The 17,639-nt window shown below is 42.9% G+C and overlaps 1 protein-coding gene across 6 annotated transcripts in view; it reads left to right on the forward strand.

Moving 5' to 3' along the window:
* Positions 1-17,639, forward strand: part of inpp4b (inositol polyphosphate-4-phosphatase type II B) — a 222,570-nt gene that overhangs the window by 108,197 nt on the left and 96,734 nt on the right. For 5 of the 6 annotated variants that reach the window (XM_084043328.1, XM_084043330.1, XM_084043329.1 and 2 more), the window contains 3 exons: positions 1,550-1,655; positions 7,714-7,783; positions 17,167-17,314. In XM_084043328.1, the coding sequence (XP_083899454.1) occupies positions 1,550-1,655; positions 7,714-7,783; positions 17,167-17,314 (324 nt within the window). Of the gene's footprint in view, positions 1-1,549; positions 1,656-3,815; positions 3,962-7,713; positions 7,784-17,166; positions 17,315-17,639 lie in introns of those variants that run through there. The other variant, XM_084043333.1, reaches the window with a different exon arrangement.

The raw sequence follows: 17,639 nt of genomic DNA on the forward strand, positions 1-17,639 counted from the left end.
TCCCATTCAAGTATTTTTTTTCTCAGAAACCGTAAGGGCTAGAGTTTCAAGACTTGGATGGGTGGTTCATGATTTAGTCCGAAATTATCAAAAAAAATAATTACACCAGTCGGCCTCATGGTGGCGCTATAACAGCCACTTTACGTTTTGGCCTATAACTCTTGAACCGTAGGTCGTAGAATAAAATTTGCGTCTGGATAGATTTTCCGCCATTTTGAATTTTCTTCAAAACACACTTTTAGCTCCTCCTCCCATGTATTTTATCCAAATTTCCCAAAAATACACATGATCTCTGGGCCCATACAATAAACATATCCAAACGACATTTTGATAGTCCTTACCGTTCGTCCGTAATTGGCTTCCAAAGTTAGTGGGAGGGGCCCGAAACGTCCAATCAATCCCAAATTTGAATCACATGTCGAGGGTGGTTTACTCAACGAATCCCCAAAAGCATTTCCACTTTGATCCATAGGAGGCGCCATAAATGCGCAAAACGTAACCGTTTGATGCAAAAACATGATTTTTGGGGGGGATCAGATCTCTCAAAAAGAAAAGCAAGTGATCTCAGGAGTGACATGACGATGTCATTGGCCCACTACATTTGTGGGAGGGGCCTGTTTCTTTAGTGGGAGGGGCCTTTTTCCTAAAATCTAAACGGCACGCGTCACAAACGCAGGATCCGATCGGCACCGAATTCAAATCGTGCAGCCTCCAGGCGTATTCCTAGAGTCCCGGCGGCCGCGACCGGCGTCGGCGCAACCACTCTTTGCAATTTCCCAGAATTGCGACGCGTCTAGTTTACTTTGTTTGTGTCTCACTCTCTCTCCCCCTGTTTCTTTCTCTTCTATTTCTTTCTTTCTCTCATATCTTAAGGCCTATATCTCACTTTCTCTTCTTAACAAGTAACATCTGGCATCTACAGTAATTGGTCACTGCTACATTCTCTCTCTCTCTCTCTCTCTCTCTCTCTCTCTCTCTCTCTCTCTCTCTCTCTCTCTCTCTCTCTCACTAATAAATAATCGTTTCCTAATAGATAATGGTCTAATCTTTGGCTTTGTTGTATGTATATCTGGGATTCTGAATTTATTTTGTTGGCTATAATATTCTTTGACATATTTTTTACACCATTGTATTGAAAGGTCATGTGAGCTTAATAAAGTATAGCCTATATTGTTGTCTCTCTCTTTAAAGCTACAAAGGTCACATCATGGGAATGGCACCGTCTCCCCCCATAATTAACTTGTATTATTGGCATGGTTACCCATACGTTTACATTAAAATGACAACACAGTTTGCAATAGGGCACAATACTTCAGCATCATATCAACATAATAGAGGAATGATTAGACTGCCAAGTGTGCGACAACAAACAATAGATGATTAATTGACTAATCTACTCTTTCTCTCTCTTTATTGCTCTCTCTGTCTTTTTCATCTCACTCTTTCCTTCCTGCTTTCTCTCACTCCTCCACCCCTCATTACTGTCACACAACATTGTTTCTCTTTCCTTCCGTCTCAATTTAATTCAATCTCTCTCCTCTATCTGCAGGTCTTCGGATGGTGTGTGTGCGTCTGGGACAGTGGTGGTGAGTCGTATGATCATGGGGGAGGTGGAGGATGTGGACCACATTACTACTGACCTGCCAGTCCACAAGGTTAGTGCACGCTCACACACACGCACACACACACACACACACACACACACACACACACACACACACACACACACACACACACACACACACACACACACACACACACACACACACACACACACACACACACACACACTTCTCAGAAGCTCTTCTCAGAACACCTTCACCGGCAGTAATTTGTCATTTAACACTGCAAGCAGAGGTAACATGGAGCGTATGCACTTTCAATATGCTCCCATGTTAATCAATGAGTGTACTGTATGTCTACACTCGGCATAGAACTCATGCATTCTTTCCCCAAAGCTCCAGTTTTGTCACAGAACTGCACTATAGGAATAGATGTTTGTAGGAGTAGATGTTTAGCATCATTCGAAAACAGCTACTCAACATCCATATATTTTTTGTTTGGGGTAACGGTTCCACTGTGTCATTGATCCTAATCATAACCCTAACCCATACTTTGGTTGAATATAATAAGTTTATACATTTTATAAACGTGAACAGTGAAGGCTCTGTGTCTAAGAGAACATGTAAAATAAAGCAACTGTAGGGATGGTTCGGTGACGAATACACTTTAACACATATATGCTTATATACTGTATTTACAAGCTCACACACAAACACTCTGTTTCTGTTTCATTGGACTAGGGTTACAGTGACAGACAGAGGAGAGAGGGTGAGACGGATAGACAGAGAGGTGGAGACGAGACAGACAAAGATGAGAATCAATGTAAATGATCAGAACAGAAACACTATTATTTGTCTATAATTAGTGAATCAACTAAAGTATTGATATAGCCTTACCATTTCTCTCGATTGTTTTGAGAGGATCGTTACACATTTTGATGCACCAGCTGTGAACTGACTGATTCAGGGTCAGATGTACTGTAGCACACAGAGACTAAGGTAGAGATAGACGTTATCAGGCTCACTGTGCTGTAGATGAGGAAGTCATATAAATACATACTCAAATTAGGCTTTTCTATTTGCTAGCTGAGACTTGTTAAAAGAGCACAAAACTATTGTAATTAGTTTGTCCGTCCGTTCGTCTGTCCGTCCGTCCATCCATGCATGCCCGTCACACTCTCTGGAAATCCTTCCACCAGAGGGTGCTGAAAACACAATTCAACTCTGCATGCCTCTAGTTTGCCTTTTGCTAAGCATTTTAGTATAGTAAGTATATAGAAAATGAGTGACAGAGTGAGACCGAGGGGCAGGGAAAGAGAGCTGGTTGTGTGACAGTTAACTGACAGAGAGACAGAGAGTCTCTACTCTATACCTGCTGTATCTTTAATGCTTATAGGATTAGCCTGACACTACTCAAGTGGCCCAATGAGATTCATCAAACTTCAGTAAATCCTCAGGGATTGTGTGTGTGTGTGTGTGTGTGTGTGTGTGTGTGTGTGTGTGTGTGTGTGTGTGTGTGTGTGTGTGTGTGTGTGTGTGTGTGTGTGTGTGTGTGTGTGTGTGTGTGTGTGTGTGTGTGTGTGTGTGTGCGTGCGTGCGCGCGCGCGCGCGCGTGCGTGCGTTCATATCAATGCAGACACACATGAACAGTTAGCTGTCACAAGCACACTTGGGTTGTTACAGTGTGCGTGTGCATGTAAGTATGTATAAAACCTCACTGTGTCTGCCTGTTTGTGCTGTATATTTATGTTTTCTTTGTCACTATGTGCTAAAGCCTGTGACTGACTCCAACTGTATATTATTACTGTGTCGTACGCTATAGAGGCACATATAAGACAATAAGCCAATTTGGCGCAAACCCTTTGTAGTGCTGCCGTAGGATGTTGTTTTGGATTAGACAGTCTGATGGCATGTGTGTGTGCCTAATGGTGTACCGTAGAGTACGCGTGTTAAGACTCTTGACCGATGGCACAATTATCCGGTCTGCCGCTAGCACACTTTGGTTTTGCCGCCATGGGATTGTGTGTTCAGCCAGCACTGGAGTGCTGTGTTCATATAGCCAGGAAATTGTAGCGGATACTGTAGTGTAGATCCCTACTGAGGCTGTCACACCCCCTCCTCCACCCTCCTCTCAGCTAATCCCTTCCAACACATGCTACCGTACTGCTCTGCTCTGCATTGACTCACTCATACAAAGCGGCTAAGAGAGACAGGGGGCAGGAGTGACAGAGAAGTAAGAGAGAGAGAGAGAGAGAGAGAGAGAGAGAGTACCGTGAAGGTAAGAGTCAGTGAACAAGATAGATAGGACAGAAAGCGAGTGTATAGATGTGTCCTCGGATCATCATTAAACTGAAGATTGCTTCGTCCAAATGGGGTGCCTCCCCTCCCGAAACAAACTTGTATGTATTATGTGGCTTCATTTCAAGTCTCCTCTCTGTGGGGTTCCCACATGGACCCCATGTTAAGCACTTTGAACCAGGATTGTTTGGTTGTATATTGACGAGAGCTAGTAGGAGCAATGCATGAACCATAGCAATGTTGTTATGATGTCTTGAACGCAGAACTGTACATACACTATCCACATGTAAAATGTTCATTGTTAATTCAAAAGCAGGCATGTACAATACTCCAGTGCTTTTCCTGCAGTACATTTAGTTTGTACATTTACATGCAAGCTTGTGCATGGGTGCACCCTGTGTAGGGCGTGTTACATGTATATGTCCGTGTGTGTGTGTGTGTGTGTGTGTGTGTGTGTGTGTGTGTGTGTGTGTGTGTCTGTGTGTGTGTGTGTGTGTGTGTGTGTGTGTGTGTGTGTGTGTGTGTGTGTGTGTGTGTGTGTGTGTGTGTGTGTGTGCGCGCGTGTGTATGCGTGCTTGCTTTCTTGTGTGCCTGTATGTGTGTTGCAAGGGTAGTGCTTGCATGTATATTTGCGTAGTTGTGCTTTGAGTGTGTTGGAGTTTTCTCATGTGGTATGTTTGTTTTTGGCTGTGTGTGTGTTGTCACAGCATGTTTGCTAAGATAAGGGGAGGGAACGGGAAGGGAGGGGGGACTTTAAGGAGCCCTGATCACTGACTCATGGGTGAATTCTCACTCACTTATTGGTGTCGCAAATAAAGACAGCATTCGTTTTTGAACAAACAATAATTACAACTGGTATATAAACAGGCATCATAACGTATCAGTAAACTGCTGAAGGGGGCAAAACAAGATAATCTAATCTGTGTTGTGTCCTAGTCAGTACATAGGGAGTGGTGATGTTAGCTCGATGTCGAAACTGTCTTGTGACAGGTTCATACAGTAGGTGCCTAACTTTCATCAGATCCCCCTGGGGATCAAGGGTTTCCATGGATTATGGCTGTGGAGTGTGGAAACAAAGCTTGTTTTTATTTATTTACACAGATCTGGCATAATACAGTACCCGGAGAGCAGTTAGGGATTAAGTGTCTTGCTCAGAGACACTTAGACACGTAGATTAGGTGGACTGAGGGGCTAGCCAGCGGGCAAACCGGAGGGAACCTTCCGGCTCCTTGACAGCCTCTCTACCCAGTCAGCAATGTCCGCTGTCTTGTCTTGTTTCCTCTTCTCTTCCTTGATATTTTAGCCAAAAAACTAAGTTTTCAAAATCTATTTCTATGTGTGTGTGCACACGTGTGCGCATGTGCGTGCGTGTGTCTGTGATGAATTGAATAACCCATTGAGCCCAGAAGAGTAAAGCCTGTACTTAGTTGCTATTCTAACTATAAATCGGGCATTAAAACATCAAGGTTTGAGCGAGCCCTGATTCTCATCTCCGTATCTCTTTATATGCTCAAGGCAGATGTACCATGCCCACATTTTCTCCTACCAGCAAACACAATGAACTCCTCTTACAACCATTGCCCTCCTCTCACTGTTACTGGTCACTGTTCTCTCCTTTACGCGTGCGTGCGTGCGTGCGTGCGAGCGAGCGCGCGTGCATAACACCCGGATAGACTAACTCTGGATAGATGCATCTCTCTGGTTCAAGCTCAGTTGTCCTGAGCCGGGAGAGGTGACAGTGGTTGTAAGATTGTCCCACAGGAGCGGCAGCTCGATCAGGGAAGCGGGGGTGACAATAACACTGACACACACACACACAGACATGCCACTGCTGCTTTGATAACGTCCCCCCCCCCCGGAGCATCAAACATCGTTGATAGATCGTTTGGTGGCATGTTGTCACCGCCAACCTCCTGCCTCGCACACAAACACTCTCAAAATGTCCAACCGACGATGTGTGCCAGTGTGTGTGTGTGTGTGTGTGTGTGTGTGTGTGTGTGTGTGTGTGTGTGTGTGTGTGTGTGTGTGTGTGTGTGTGTGTGTGTGTGTGTGTGTGTGTGTGTGTGTGTGTGTGTGTGTGTGTCCATGTGTCTGCGTGCGTGGGTGTGTGTGTGGGTGCGTGCGTGCGTGTGTGTGTGCGTGCATAATAATGTACCCCCTACCTGGTGTAGAGATGAGAGTGAAAAAAGAGAGATGGTATCAGACTACACTCACTTCTGACACGCAGCCTGATACCATTCAATGTGTTAACATGTACACTATTAACACAATTACTGGGCCGGAGGCAAACGGAACACCAGTGCGCAGGGAAACCGGGGGTTTGTGTCTGCCTTCAGCGCATCACTTCCGGTTGGTGCGACTATGTTTTCATTCCCACTAACAATATTTCTACACGGAACACTAACACCACTTCTCCCAGAGAACATGGATGGTTTTGGTTATAAGCCCACTTGTTTCTATAATGAAAGAATAAGTTAAAATGTGAATATCTGTCCGTGGTTCTGTCTGCTCCGAGGACGCTATTGTTAAATTAGTTTCGGCTAGTTTCGAGGGGGGAAGGGTGTACGGACACGTGAATCCCGCCCACTACATTTGATTGGGTAAAGCGCGGCCTGCTTCCTGATCTGAAGGCACACCCACTTGAAACCAATGCGCACGGGTTGTCAACACGGCAACCGACAGATTCCAACGCAGAGCAGAATCTGTTCTTGAGAGATTAGTGCAGCAATAATAAGGGTAATAATAATAACGTATTTTATCATGATAAAAGTCTCCCTAAATCCCATGCTCACTGTGGTGTTGCCTGTACAGTACATACGTCCTGTATCCAATGTGTCATGTCTTATGGCTACGTATTCAAACGTGCACCCATTAAGAAACCTGAAGAAAATCTGTCAAAACAATAGTCTATTGTGTGTTATAAATCGGGAAAAACATAATCAGGTTTTGCTTACCGTAATCAGGATCATATCCCGTTATTTTTTAAATTCAGATAACATTGTTTATACAGTATGACCATTTCAATAACCAGAGTATTTGGCAAGAGATGCATATTAGTGTGCATTTACTAATGCACTCGCTGTTCATTGTTACATTGTAAATTTGTGTTTAGTAGTTGGCTACACTATGTATTTACATGGAGGCATTTAGACTTACATCAGATACTACTGTGGTGGTAGTGGGCAGCTCTCAAGTATGAACACATGTATGTGTAAAGCAGGCCACTGTTGGAAAACAGTGTCAGTGTTCAATCAGCTGGATATGCTGTGTAAAGGTCTGAAAAAGACCCCCAGGCTTCATTTTGCACCCTTGTTGAGCTGTATCGGATTTGAATTCTGCGTAACTTACATTGTTTAATCGTATTGCAGAATTCAAATGCAGTGTTTACTGTTTATGTATTTCACAACGCCATGTCATCAACTTCTAATATAACTTTTATTTTGATCAAGAACATGTTCTCAGTCACTCGTGTTTAGATAAACTTTAGCACACGTTCTTATCCAGAGCGACTTACAAATTGCCAAATTGAGTCAGAATAACTAGTCAGCAATCAACAGAGTAAATGGTCAAATCAACATAATGGTCAAAATGGTCAAATTAACATACAGTACACCTGTAGAACTAGCATCTATCATCAGATGATCAATACGGATGATGCTATGGTCGAAGGTGTCAAAAAGTTGCTCGCTTGCTCTCTCTCTCATGATGTTATTATTTTGTTGTGTGAAAATAGTAGTGTTTGTAGATGAAGTTTTGAATTCCAAGCATGATATGCTTTTAGATAACCTCACTGATGTGTGTCTCTCTCTCTCTCTCTCTCTCTCTCTCTCTCTCTCTCTCTCTCTCTCTCCAGTGTCCCCTGGTGTGTGAGTCTGCGTCCCATGGCTGCATGGACAGAGACTGTGGTCCTCTGACAGGCCCCGGTAAGTCTCTGTTCCCCTCAACACCTGTCATTTGACGCCGTTCCTTACACAGTTGCCAAGGTAACCTTGCAATCAAAGGAGCGGCGGAAAAAAAGCCACCCTGTAATTCTCCTCTGAAATTATGTTGAGTAACGTAATTACAAAACAGACCAAAAAAAAAGAAGTACTTTAGTCTTTGTCAATTTGACAAACAAACAAGCATGAGGAGGCATTGGTGCATAATTTATTGAGACTGGGATATGTACATGACTTCTTAAATCTTATTCCAGACAAATAATTACATTTAAAAAAAAATATATATATATATATATATATAATAATAAATCAGTAAAACGAAAACTACAGTAACTGAAACTAAACTGTATTTAAGAAAACTATGAAAACAAAACTATAATAATGCCATTTATACACCTACCTAGTGCCGCTGGCTTGAAACAACTTATTATTATACATGATGCTAGTTAACCTATAACATTGTCCATCCTCACGCTAATGCTTATATGCATCTAATTATCATTGTGCTGCCCTTGGCTAACCTTTTGCACTAATGAGATTCGAGTTCTCAACTGAGGTTTCCCTATTTGATTAAAGAACTTGTATTATTCCTGCTTGGATTAAGCCGGAGGGCGCTGGGTTTGCCTCACGAACAGAGAAAATCGGAGGGTAGGAGGAGGAGGGAGAGCAGAGAGAGAGAGAGAGAGATAGTGAAAGACTAAAAAAGAGGGAAAGAGATAAGAAACAGAGGGAGACAGCAGAAGAGAGAAACTAGACAGATGGAATGGAGAGAGAAGAGACGGGAAGAGATGGTGATAAAGGGCATGGAGAACAGTAGCGGTGGGAGGGTTTCTGTCTGTCTGCTACAGAGTTTAACAAGTCTTCTCTGTTCTGTGTAGACTGGCTGAAGACAAGCAGAAGACACTGTGCCAGCTGTGAGAGACTAATTAAGAGACTTGGAACAAAAGAGAGAAGGGAAAAAAAGCAGCCACACTCCCCACATTTGTTATCTCCCAGTCAGTGGAAAAGGAGGGAAGAAAAGAAAGGAAGCGACCGCTTGTTGAGAAAACGAGAGATATAGCCGCAGTAGTGAGAGGAGAGAAAGATGAGACTTTGAGAAGGTCAGGGCTCCTGCTGCACTCACGCTTCACAACCCTCATTCTGAACGGTAGAAGGAAAAGGGAAATGGCCTAATCTCCTCCGACTTTATGTTTGACGTACTGTAGCACACTCGCCTTTATTCCATCGCATATCTTTTTTTTTTTGTCTTGTCTCTTTTATCTGGCTTCCCGTCAACCCCCTACTCCTATTCCTCCGCCCACCGCCCCACCGTCGGTCGCCGTGGTGTCAGTGCCACTTACTGTTCCCGTGGTGATTAGCTAGCGAAGCCCAGCCTCTGTGTGTGTGTGTGTGTGTGTGTGTGTGTGTGTGTGTGTGTGTGTGTGTGTGTGTGCAGGTGCGCGCAGCTGCAGCCCGTCAAAACAATAACCTCCCCCTTCTGTGCAGACGAAGCCAGATTGACTTAATGCAATTTATCTCTCCACTTTTAATACCTTTCTAAATGAATGTGGAGAGCAGAGTGAGCGGAGGAGTGAAGGGGGGAGACCACAAACATTTTGGAAACAGTAAATTACATAATTTCAAAATGGCTGGAGGGATAGGCTTCATTTGAAAGTAGCAAATTGTGTGAACTTGTGTGTTTCAAGTAAATATATACGTATAATAACAGTATGCTAAGGTTGGCAAGGAATATCACTGCAAACACTAGCCATGTTTTGTATGGAGAATATAGGTTGCTGCCTTCAGGAAGGAGATACGGTGTTCCAACATACAATAAGGTCAAACTGAAGAGGTCCTTTGTCCATCAGTCAACATTGAGGCTTAATCAGGAGTTTAGGCCAGGGCTGAGTGGTGGACATTGCTCTCGTCTTTATGTCTTTATGCAGTGGTGGAAAAAGTACTCAAATTCTTTACTTAAGTAAATGTACTTAGTTACTTTCCACCACTGTCTTTATGTATGTATTTTTGTTTTTGTTTTTTGTGTCATGTCAAATGTATGTACTGTTTATGTGTTGCATACATGGCTGCTGGGTCGCAAGACAAATTTCAGTGTGACAATAAAGTATTATCGTATCGTATATATAAAGAAGCCCAAACTGGCACTTGATGCCTTTCAGCTTTCCACGTTAAGTACAGCAAGATACCTTTCAGAGTGAGAGAGTGGGATTGGAAGTGGTTAGTGGTTTTGGAGGGGAATAAGGGTGGGGCCATTCGGCTTCCGTGTTAAGTGGTCAGATGGGTGGGCCCCAATCGGTTGTGTTCTGGCTTGGATCAATGGAACTAACATAGGCCTACTTTAAGTTCCTATATATATGTATCACAATGAAAACCCCTTTTTTCAAGGTTTCAAAGAAGAATCATATTAATCAATTAATGTTATATTTTCATTCAAATCTTAGTGTTTTGCCATTGATTTGGGAGCCCACTTGAAATATCCTCCCGGCCCAGCAGTGGGTCCCGGCCACAGGATGGGAATAATTTCCTTAAAAGGTGTCATCAAGGTTGAGGGAGCGGAACCACCCGATTGGCAGATATCAGATTAAAACGGCAGTAGACGGGGGGGAGTCAGAAGTTAATCCACTCCTCTGCAATAGGAGGAGCAAGATGGCACTCATCTCACCTCTGACTGCAAGTTAGTCCAGCTTCTCCCAGTGGTCTAATTCAGCCTTTCTCAACCTGTGGGCTGTGAGGCTATTGCAAGTGGGCCCCCAAATCATTGTCAAGATTGTATTGATAATATAACTAAAATATAAAAAATAAATGACATGGTATCTTTTTCTTTGAAACCTTGGGGGTTTTCATTGTGATATCGTTAAATAGGAATACTTTGTTAGTTCCATTGATCCAAGCCGGAACACAATTGATAATTGAAAAAAAACATGCACTGAAAATGCACATGGCCCACCCATCTGACCACTTAACATGGCAGCTGATAGGCTTCCGTGTTAAATGGTCAGATGGGCAGGTGGTCGAACGCGTTTGAGATGATCCAGAAAAGGTTGAGAACCTATTCTAATTACACTGTGGCTTTTTGTTGGGGGGCGGGGGGTATTTTGAGGTGTTGATGGGTTATTATGATGCTATATACGCACACACAATGTGCCTGCCTATGTGCAAAAATATGCTATCAATTCATAAAGGGAATATTTATCCTGGGACAACAAAGAAACAGAACAAATATTCACTGTTATTTCTTAATCGCTCTCCACAGAGAAACGATAAAGATGCCAATGCACAGTGGACAGGTGATGGTTTGCATGACTATATTACGGACCAGATCCAGGTAGCATTCCTTGACAATTATGAGCTTGCCCTCAGCCCAGGGCCAACCGCTGGCATAAGCAGTCTATGCAGTTGCTTAGGGCCACAACCACTAGGAGGGCCGGGGGGCCGGAGAGCCTGTCATAGTCACAGAAATTGTTCAGACTAATTGAGGAACCTGTGAACATTGGCACCTCAGAAATCACACTTTTTGAGAAAGCTAGACCTTTCTTTCTTCCTGTGACGTCTAGCTCCTGTTCAGTCATTTCTGGTGATGGCAGATCAGCTTTATTAATATCCAATGAAGATGTCTGCTCTTACACCTTCCTGGCACTATAAACAGATGGAACTAGCTCAAGCAGGGTTGAGGAGATGTCTTATAGGGAAGTAAATTGGCCATCAAACTCTGGTTAAGAAGAGAAGCAGTCATATTTTCATCTAATGTACTCGTCTATGGTTTCTGCAGGAGCAGGAAGAAAGGCCAAACTTGCAGGCAATCAAAAGGTGTGATCCTATATGTTCTACCTGAATGTTCACAAGATTCTCAATGAGCCTGAACCCTTACTGTGACAGACTGCGACAGGTATCTCAAATGACAGGTCAGAATTATCAGTATGGCCAAATTATTCAAACTTGCAGTGGTGGACAGTCACAATAAGTAGGCCTACACTTACAGTACTGTACTTAAGTATAGAGTATCAACAGCTGATACTATACTTAAAAGTAATGACAACCTCTGTATAAATGTAATGGAGTAAAAAGTATATTATTTCTCTTAGAAATGCAGAGGAGTAAAAGAAAAGTAAAGTGTGCATTATGGTATATTTACAGCACATTTATGGACAATGGATCGAATAATCGTGTGCGTGTGATTGGTGGTTGTGTTTTGAGGCCACAAACGATCTTGCTCTGCCACAGCCTCAAACTCCAGAAGACATTCACTCGAAAGACAACGTACGGTGTCAATGTGTAACTGTGTGTTGAGTGTTGGCATGGATGAACGTTGCTTATTAGACCCAAATTATCAGAAACTGCTATGCACATTTATTTTTCTGATTTCAAACCCTGCCTTCACCCCGGCTAACTCACTTTCCCTCAACAGAATGCGCCTCATGCTCCAAAATATCCAATTCCTCCAGTGCCAGTGATAGTGAGCCGCCTTTTCCCAGATTTTATCTCATCACCGGCCTCAATCTCATGCCACAGAAATTTCATAAAAAGCTTGGATCACCAGTCACCACAGTACTTTTAAAAATGTATTCCTCTTCCCACTGCACACTTACTCTCTAAAATTGTTCACAGCTACTTGCTCCCAGAGGGATGATTATAGTTGAGGACCCCGCTACGTTTAGGCTGTCATTGACAGCAAACGACCAGCTCGTATGCTCTGTGCCAGTGGGCCCTTGTAAAAATCACCCACCCTGACAGATTATCGTCCAATTAAAAAAATCCACCCCCACTCGCCCATCCATCGGCCCACGCCAGAAGAGGCAGGACAACCACTTACCTTTAACAAGCCGTTGACTTTTGCATCGGGCCTAAGGACTCCCAGTGATGAAGCTCTCACGTAAATTAACACCATATGACTTTGAAAATGACGTAAGTCTTAGAGAGGTCTGATAAGCCAGTGCTGGTTTTGATCTCCCTGAAGCCTGCAGATATGCCGTCTGCTAACTTGAGCATTCATGCCTCATTGTGACTGTGTACCCAACACACAGTGGTGGAAAATAACTAAGTACATTTACTCAAGTACTGTACTTACATAGGATTTTTTGGTACTTTTACTTTACCTGGAGGATTTCCAATTTCCAATACTTTTACCTCTACTCCACTACATCTCAGAGGCAAATATTGTACTTTAGTTACTTTGTAGATTTTGATTATCATTACAAAACATACATTAACCACTTCAGCCCTATATTCATTTCAGGCATTTGAAATGAGCAGATCTACAAGCTCACAATGCATCGCAATACTTTTACTTAAGGAAAACATTTGAGTCCTTTTTCCACCCCTGCCAACACACACACACACACACACACACACACACACACACACACACACACACACCAAAAGTTCTTCAGCCGTAATGGAAGCGTTGCAGCTTCAGTGGCCTCTCTGCATTGTTGCAGTTTAACGTGCTTGAGTGTTGCATCACTGTTGCACTACTTGTTACACCCAACGCAGCCAATCTAAATGCCTACAACCTCATCACTTGGACCACACCACATCTGTCTACAAGGCAGAAGGATGAACTGAGGCTTAGCCACTTCACTTTTTTTTCAACACCGTGGTGTGGGGCTCTGTTATAAGGTTGTAAGAGGACAGTGCAGGGGCTCTATCATTATTCTTTCTAGACTAGAAGGAAAAATGAAGACAGTGGAAAGTGCTCTGTCTCCAACTTGTAAATGCAACTAGAGAGATTTTTCACTGGCACAGTTAGATGGTTTGACAGTCTTGCAGTTGAGGGGGGGGGGGGTGTTACTAACATTAAAACCATGGCATTCACACTTTTAACTACTGTTTGAAATGATATGCCCAGTCGTACTTGTTTACTGTAAATATGTACAGTATAAATCCAAAGTCAAACTGCGTAAACACACTGAATTACATTTACGTCACAATGTAATTAGTTGGTTTACGCACCTGGAAGGTGCTCTTGGTCTATTGGGTAGCGGAAATCACTTTGGAGTGTCCCTTTAGAACAATATTCGAAGTTCAGCAATGGAATGCAGGCAATTATGTGGGGAGAAGGAACACAGGGAATCTGGCAGTGGCTGGTAATATATATATATTTCAAAATGCAAACACAAACATGAAAATAGGAGCTGTAGAAGTCTGCATCATCAGTATAATTTATACGGTAGACATAAACTATTTTGAAATCAAGGGCGGAGAAATAGCCTAGATGTGCCTTTCCTTCTTACACATAAACAGCACGCTATACAACCTACACAGCAGCCTCATGGTGATCAGAGAGAGAGGAAGGCAGAACGAGAGTGAGCGAGTAGGAGAGAGATCACAGTCACGGCGTAGCCTAGCACCATAGAAACACCATGAAAGACAAGCCGGGATCTAATAACACTGTGGCTTCCCTGTGGATGTCTTGCCCAAATACAGAGGGATGGTGAATCTGAGATTATGAATGACAAGAATATGAATATTTTAAATATCATATTATTAGAAATTCACACACAAAACAGTATTCACAATATATCTGAAAAATATTCAGTTTGAATCACTTCCCTCGGCCTGCTGGCAGCGTGCGCAACACATTCGTGAGATTAGCCACGTACAGACAGTTCAGACACACTGACCGACAGACCCTCTTTTAGACAGCTTGCACCGTAGTTGCTACCATCTACAAAACGTAACATTAAAGGACCATGATGTCGTCAACTCCTACAAAATATGTACCGGGCCTATGGCTTAACCCAAGGGGTCCTTGAGGGGGTTAAATTATTGATAGTTAGGAACCAAATAGACACTTACACTCTCAGAGTTTCATTAAAACTGAGGATTTTACATGTAGTGTAGATTAGGGTCCCTGTCTCAGGGATAGAAATCGAATCACATGGGGGTCCGTGGCCTAATGAATATCAAACTGGGGGTTCGTGAAATGAAAAAGTGTGAGAATCATTGGCTTAAACCAACTATCAGCACAACAAAAGTTTCCTTTCAAGTCATAAAATTCAAAATCATCTGCTGCACATTTGTACAGTAATGGCAGCGAAACATATGCATTTTTAAAAATATTTAGCCTTACCTGTAGAGGAAGAGACGTTGAGGCTTGATTTTGAACATATAGATTATTCTGCATGTCTTCTAAAATTGTATAGGGGTACCTGCTTCCTAGATCAAACTGCATCTATTGGAAGTGTGTGTGTGTGTGTGTGTGTGTGTGTGTGTGTGTGTGTGTGTGTGTGTGTGTGTGTGTGTGTGTGTGTGTGTGTGTGTGTGTGTGTGTGTGTGTGTGTGTGTGTGTGTGTGTGTGTGTGTGTGTGTGTGTGTGTGTGTGTGTGTTGGGGGGAGGGGGGGGGGGGGGGGTAAAGGCTGTTTCAAGTCGCATAGCATTCTTGGCCTCTGCTGCCAGCATGTTGATAAGCGCATTAGTGCCAGGAGCTTTCTTTTTCTTTTTTTCTCAGTTTCTAGCCTTGAATTGCTGCTGTTGGCCTCTCTCTCTCTCTCTCTCTCTCTCTCTCTCTCTCTCTCTCTCTCTCTCTCTCTCTCTCTCTTTCTCTTTCTCTCTCTCTCTCTCTCTGCAGGCGAACAGAAAAAAAAGTTAAGTGAGGGGGAGTGCTGACTGAATTTGAATAGATTTTAATGGGGTTTGCTGGGGTTTACCGAGCAAAAGTTCGAACATGAATCAGCTCTTTTTTACCCCGTCTGTTGTCCTATAAACAAGCAATTAAAATGGAAATGGAAGCAATAATAAGGGATAGATTAATAGAATGAGGTCTCCTTTATTTTATTTTTTCAAAGTCCCAGGCCGCCGTATGAGTGTGCCCGCGCGTGTGCATGCGTGTGTGCGTGCGTGTGTGTGTGTGTGTGTGTGCATAGGCTTCTTGGAAAGATGAGAGACAGCTTATCTATGGCAGACACCGTTATTGATTATAGAATTTCATTTGCGCCTCATGGAAATGTTATTTCGTGAAGGATCCCTGTCAGTTAAGTCCTTGAGTTTCACCACCAAAAACTTCAAGTCCCCTTGAGATCTTTTCTCCATGATGGGGGAAGTGTGGACAGTTCACATACACTTTGATGATGATGTGTTGAAGTGGCTATGTCGTGATACGTCATGTTTGAAATACTCCTTTTCCCACTCATCATCCCTCCATGCTCAACTCTCTGCTCATGCAGTTCACTTCAGGTCAATTCAATGCAGTCAATTCAGTGCAGCAGTTCATGTGCAATTACAGCTACTGCGCAGCAGTGAGGAGGGAATGGGGAAAAGCATAGGGAATTAATATATATAACATATACAATAAAAAGGAAAAAATAATCCCAACATATATTGCAGGATTGTAATTTCACTTTATCTTACAGTATCTTTACTAAAACCTGTACACCACAGGATAAAACACGGATATCTCCACGCTCAGTCGCTGTGTGTGTGTGTGTGTGTGTGTGTGTGTGTGTGTGTGTGTGTGTGTGTGTGTGTGTGTGTGTGTGTGTGTGTGTGTGTGTGTGTGTGTGTGTGTGTGTGTGTGTGTGTGTGTCTGTGTGACAGAAAGAGATTGTTTACTGTATTGTCACCATCAGGACTATTAGCCCACAATGTCAGTTGAGGAAGTTTGCCATACAGATCTGGACCTTCGTATACGTTTAAAGTTTTGTTTTATTTTCATGCATGGGAAGGCAGTTCTCCTGATCGGACAGAACAATCGCAAATGCAGCATAGCTGCCCGGTCTCTTAATTCCATTCAGTGCAATGCATTTACATTGGAAGTCATTACATTCAACTCAGTTGTAATTACTTTTCAATCCGGTCCACTTCAACGTATTGACATGAAAGTTAAAAAGTTGCTAGAGCATCCAGGTAGCCAGTGGAGGACAAAGTACAGTATATAGGGCCTAATCAAGTACATACTCAAGTACTCAGTTAGTTAACAGATAAACGTGTCTCCTCTCACTTCTTTCTTAAAGGAGACACACCATGAATAAAAAAAAAAAAAAGATATTTAATATCATATGGTGTATGTCCCTCAAACCATTTTCAAAAGGTTTGAGCCTAAATCAACACTCAGATATACTCATCCCAAGTCAATTCTCTCAGGCTTATAAAGCACTTTCAGCTGCAATACCAAAACGTCCTGTTGGGCAGAGGGGTGCTACTGAGCAATTACGTGATGTAAGCAAACATGCCATTCTGAGATGGCCTGTTCAGACACGCCCATTCTGAAAATCTCTGAAATGAGAATGAATGACTGAATGTTAAAAAAATATATTTTTTGGGGTACAAGACACACTGGGGAGCCCAAAAAATACCAAAAAATGTTTTAAAAAAAGTGAAATTCATGGTGTGTCTCCTTTAACCTCTTTCTGTTCCGCTCTCCCCCTCTCTGCAGTGTTCAAGAACCCGATATGCAAGGTGTACAGGTTTCAGACTGTAGACAGCAAGTGGATGCTGGTACGAGAGCAGATGGAAGAATGCACTTTGTCGTTCAGCATCCCCAAACAGCTGCTGTCTCTTTACATGCAGGAGGACATGAGGAGGTGAGACACTCTGCTAGTAAAAAAGTGTGTGTGTGTGTGTGTGTGTGTGTGTGTGTGTGTGTGTGTGTGTGTGTGTGTGTGTGTGTGTGTGTGTGTGTGTGTGTGTGTGTGTGTGTGTGTGTGTGTGTGTGTGTGTGTGTGTGTGTGATCCCTGAATATAAAATGATTCCATGTGAAAATACTTTATTAACAGATTTTTCAAAAAAAGCACAGAGATACTGTTTAGTACCAAAGGATAAACCCAAGAAAGCACTATGGCTTGTTTCCATTGGGGTTAGACTTTTTTGCAGGGGCCAGTTAAGAATTGCGGCCACCTGTAAGTGCT

The sequence above is a fragment of the Gymnoscopelus microlampas genome, assembly GCF_963454915.1.
Source record: "Gymnoscopelus microlampas genome assembly, chromosome: 2".
Classification (NCBI taxonomy): domain Eukaryota; kingdom Metazoa; phylum Chordata; class Actinopteri; order Myctophiformes; family Myctophidae; genus Gymnoscopelus; species Gymnoscopelus microlampas.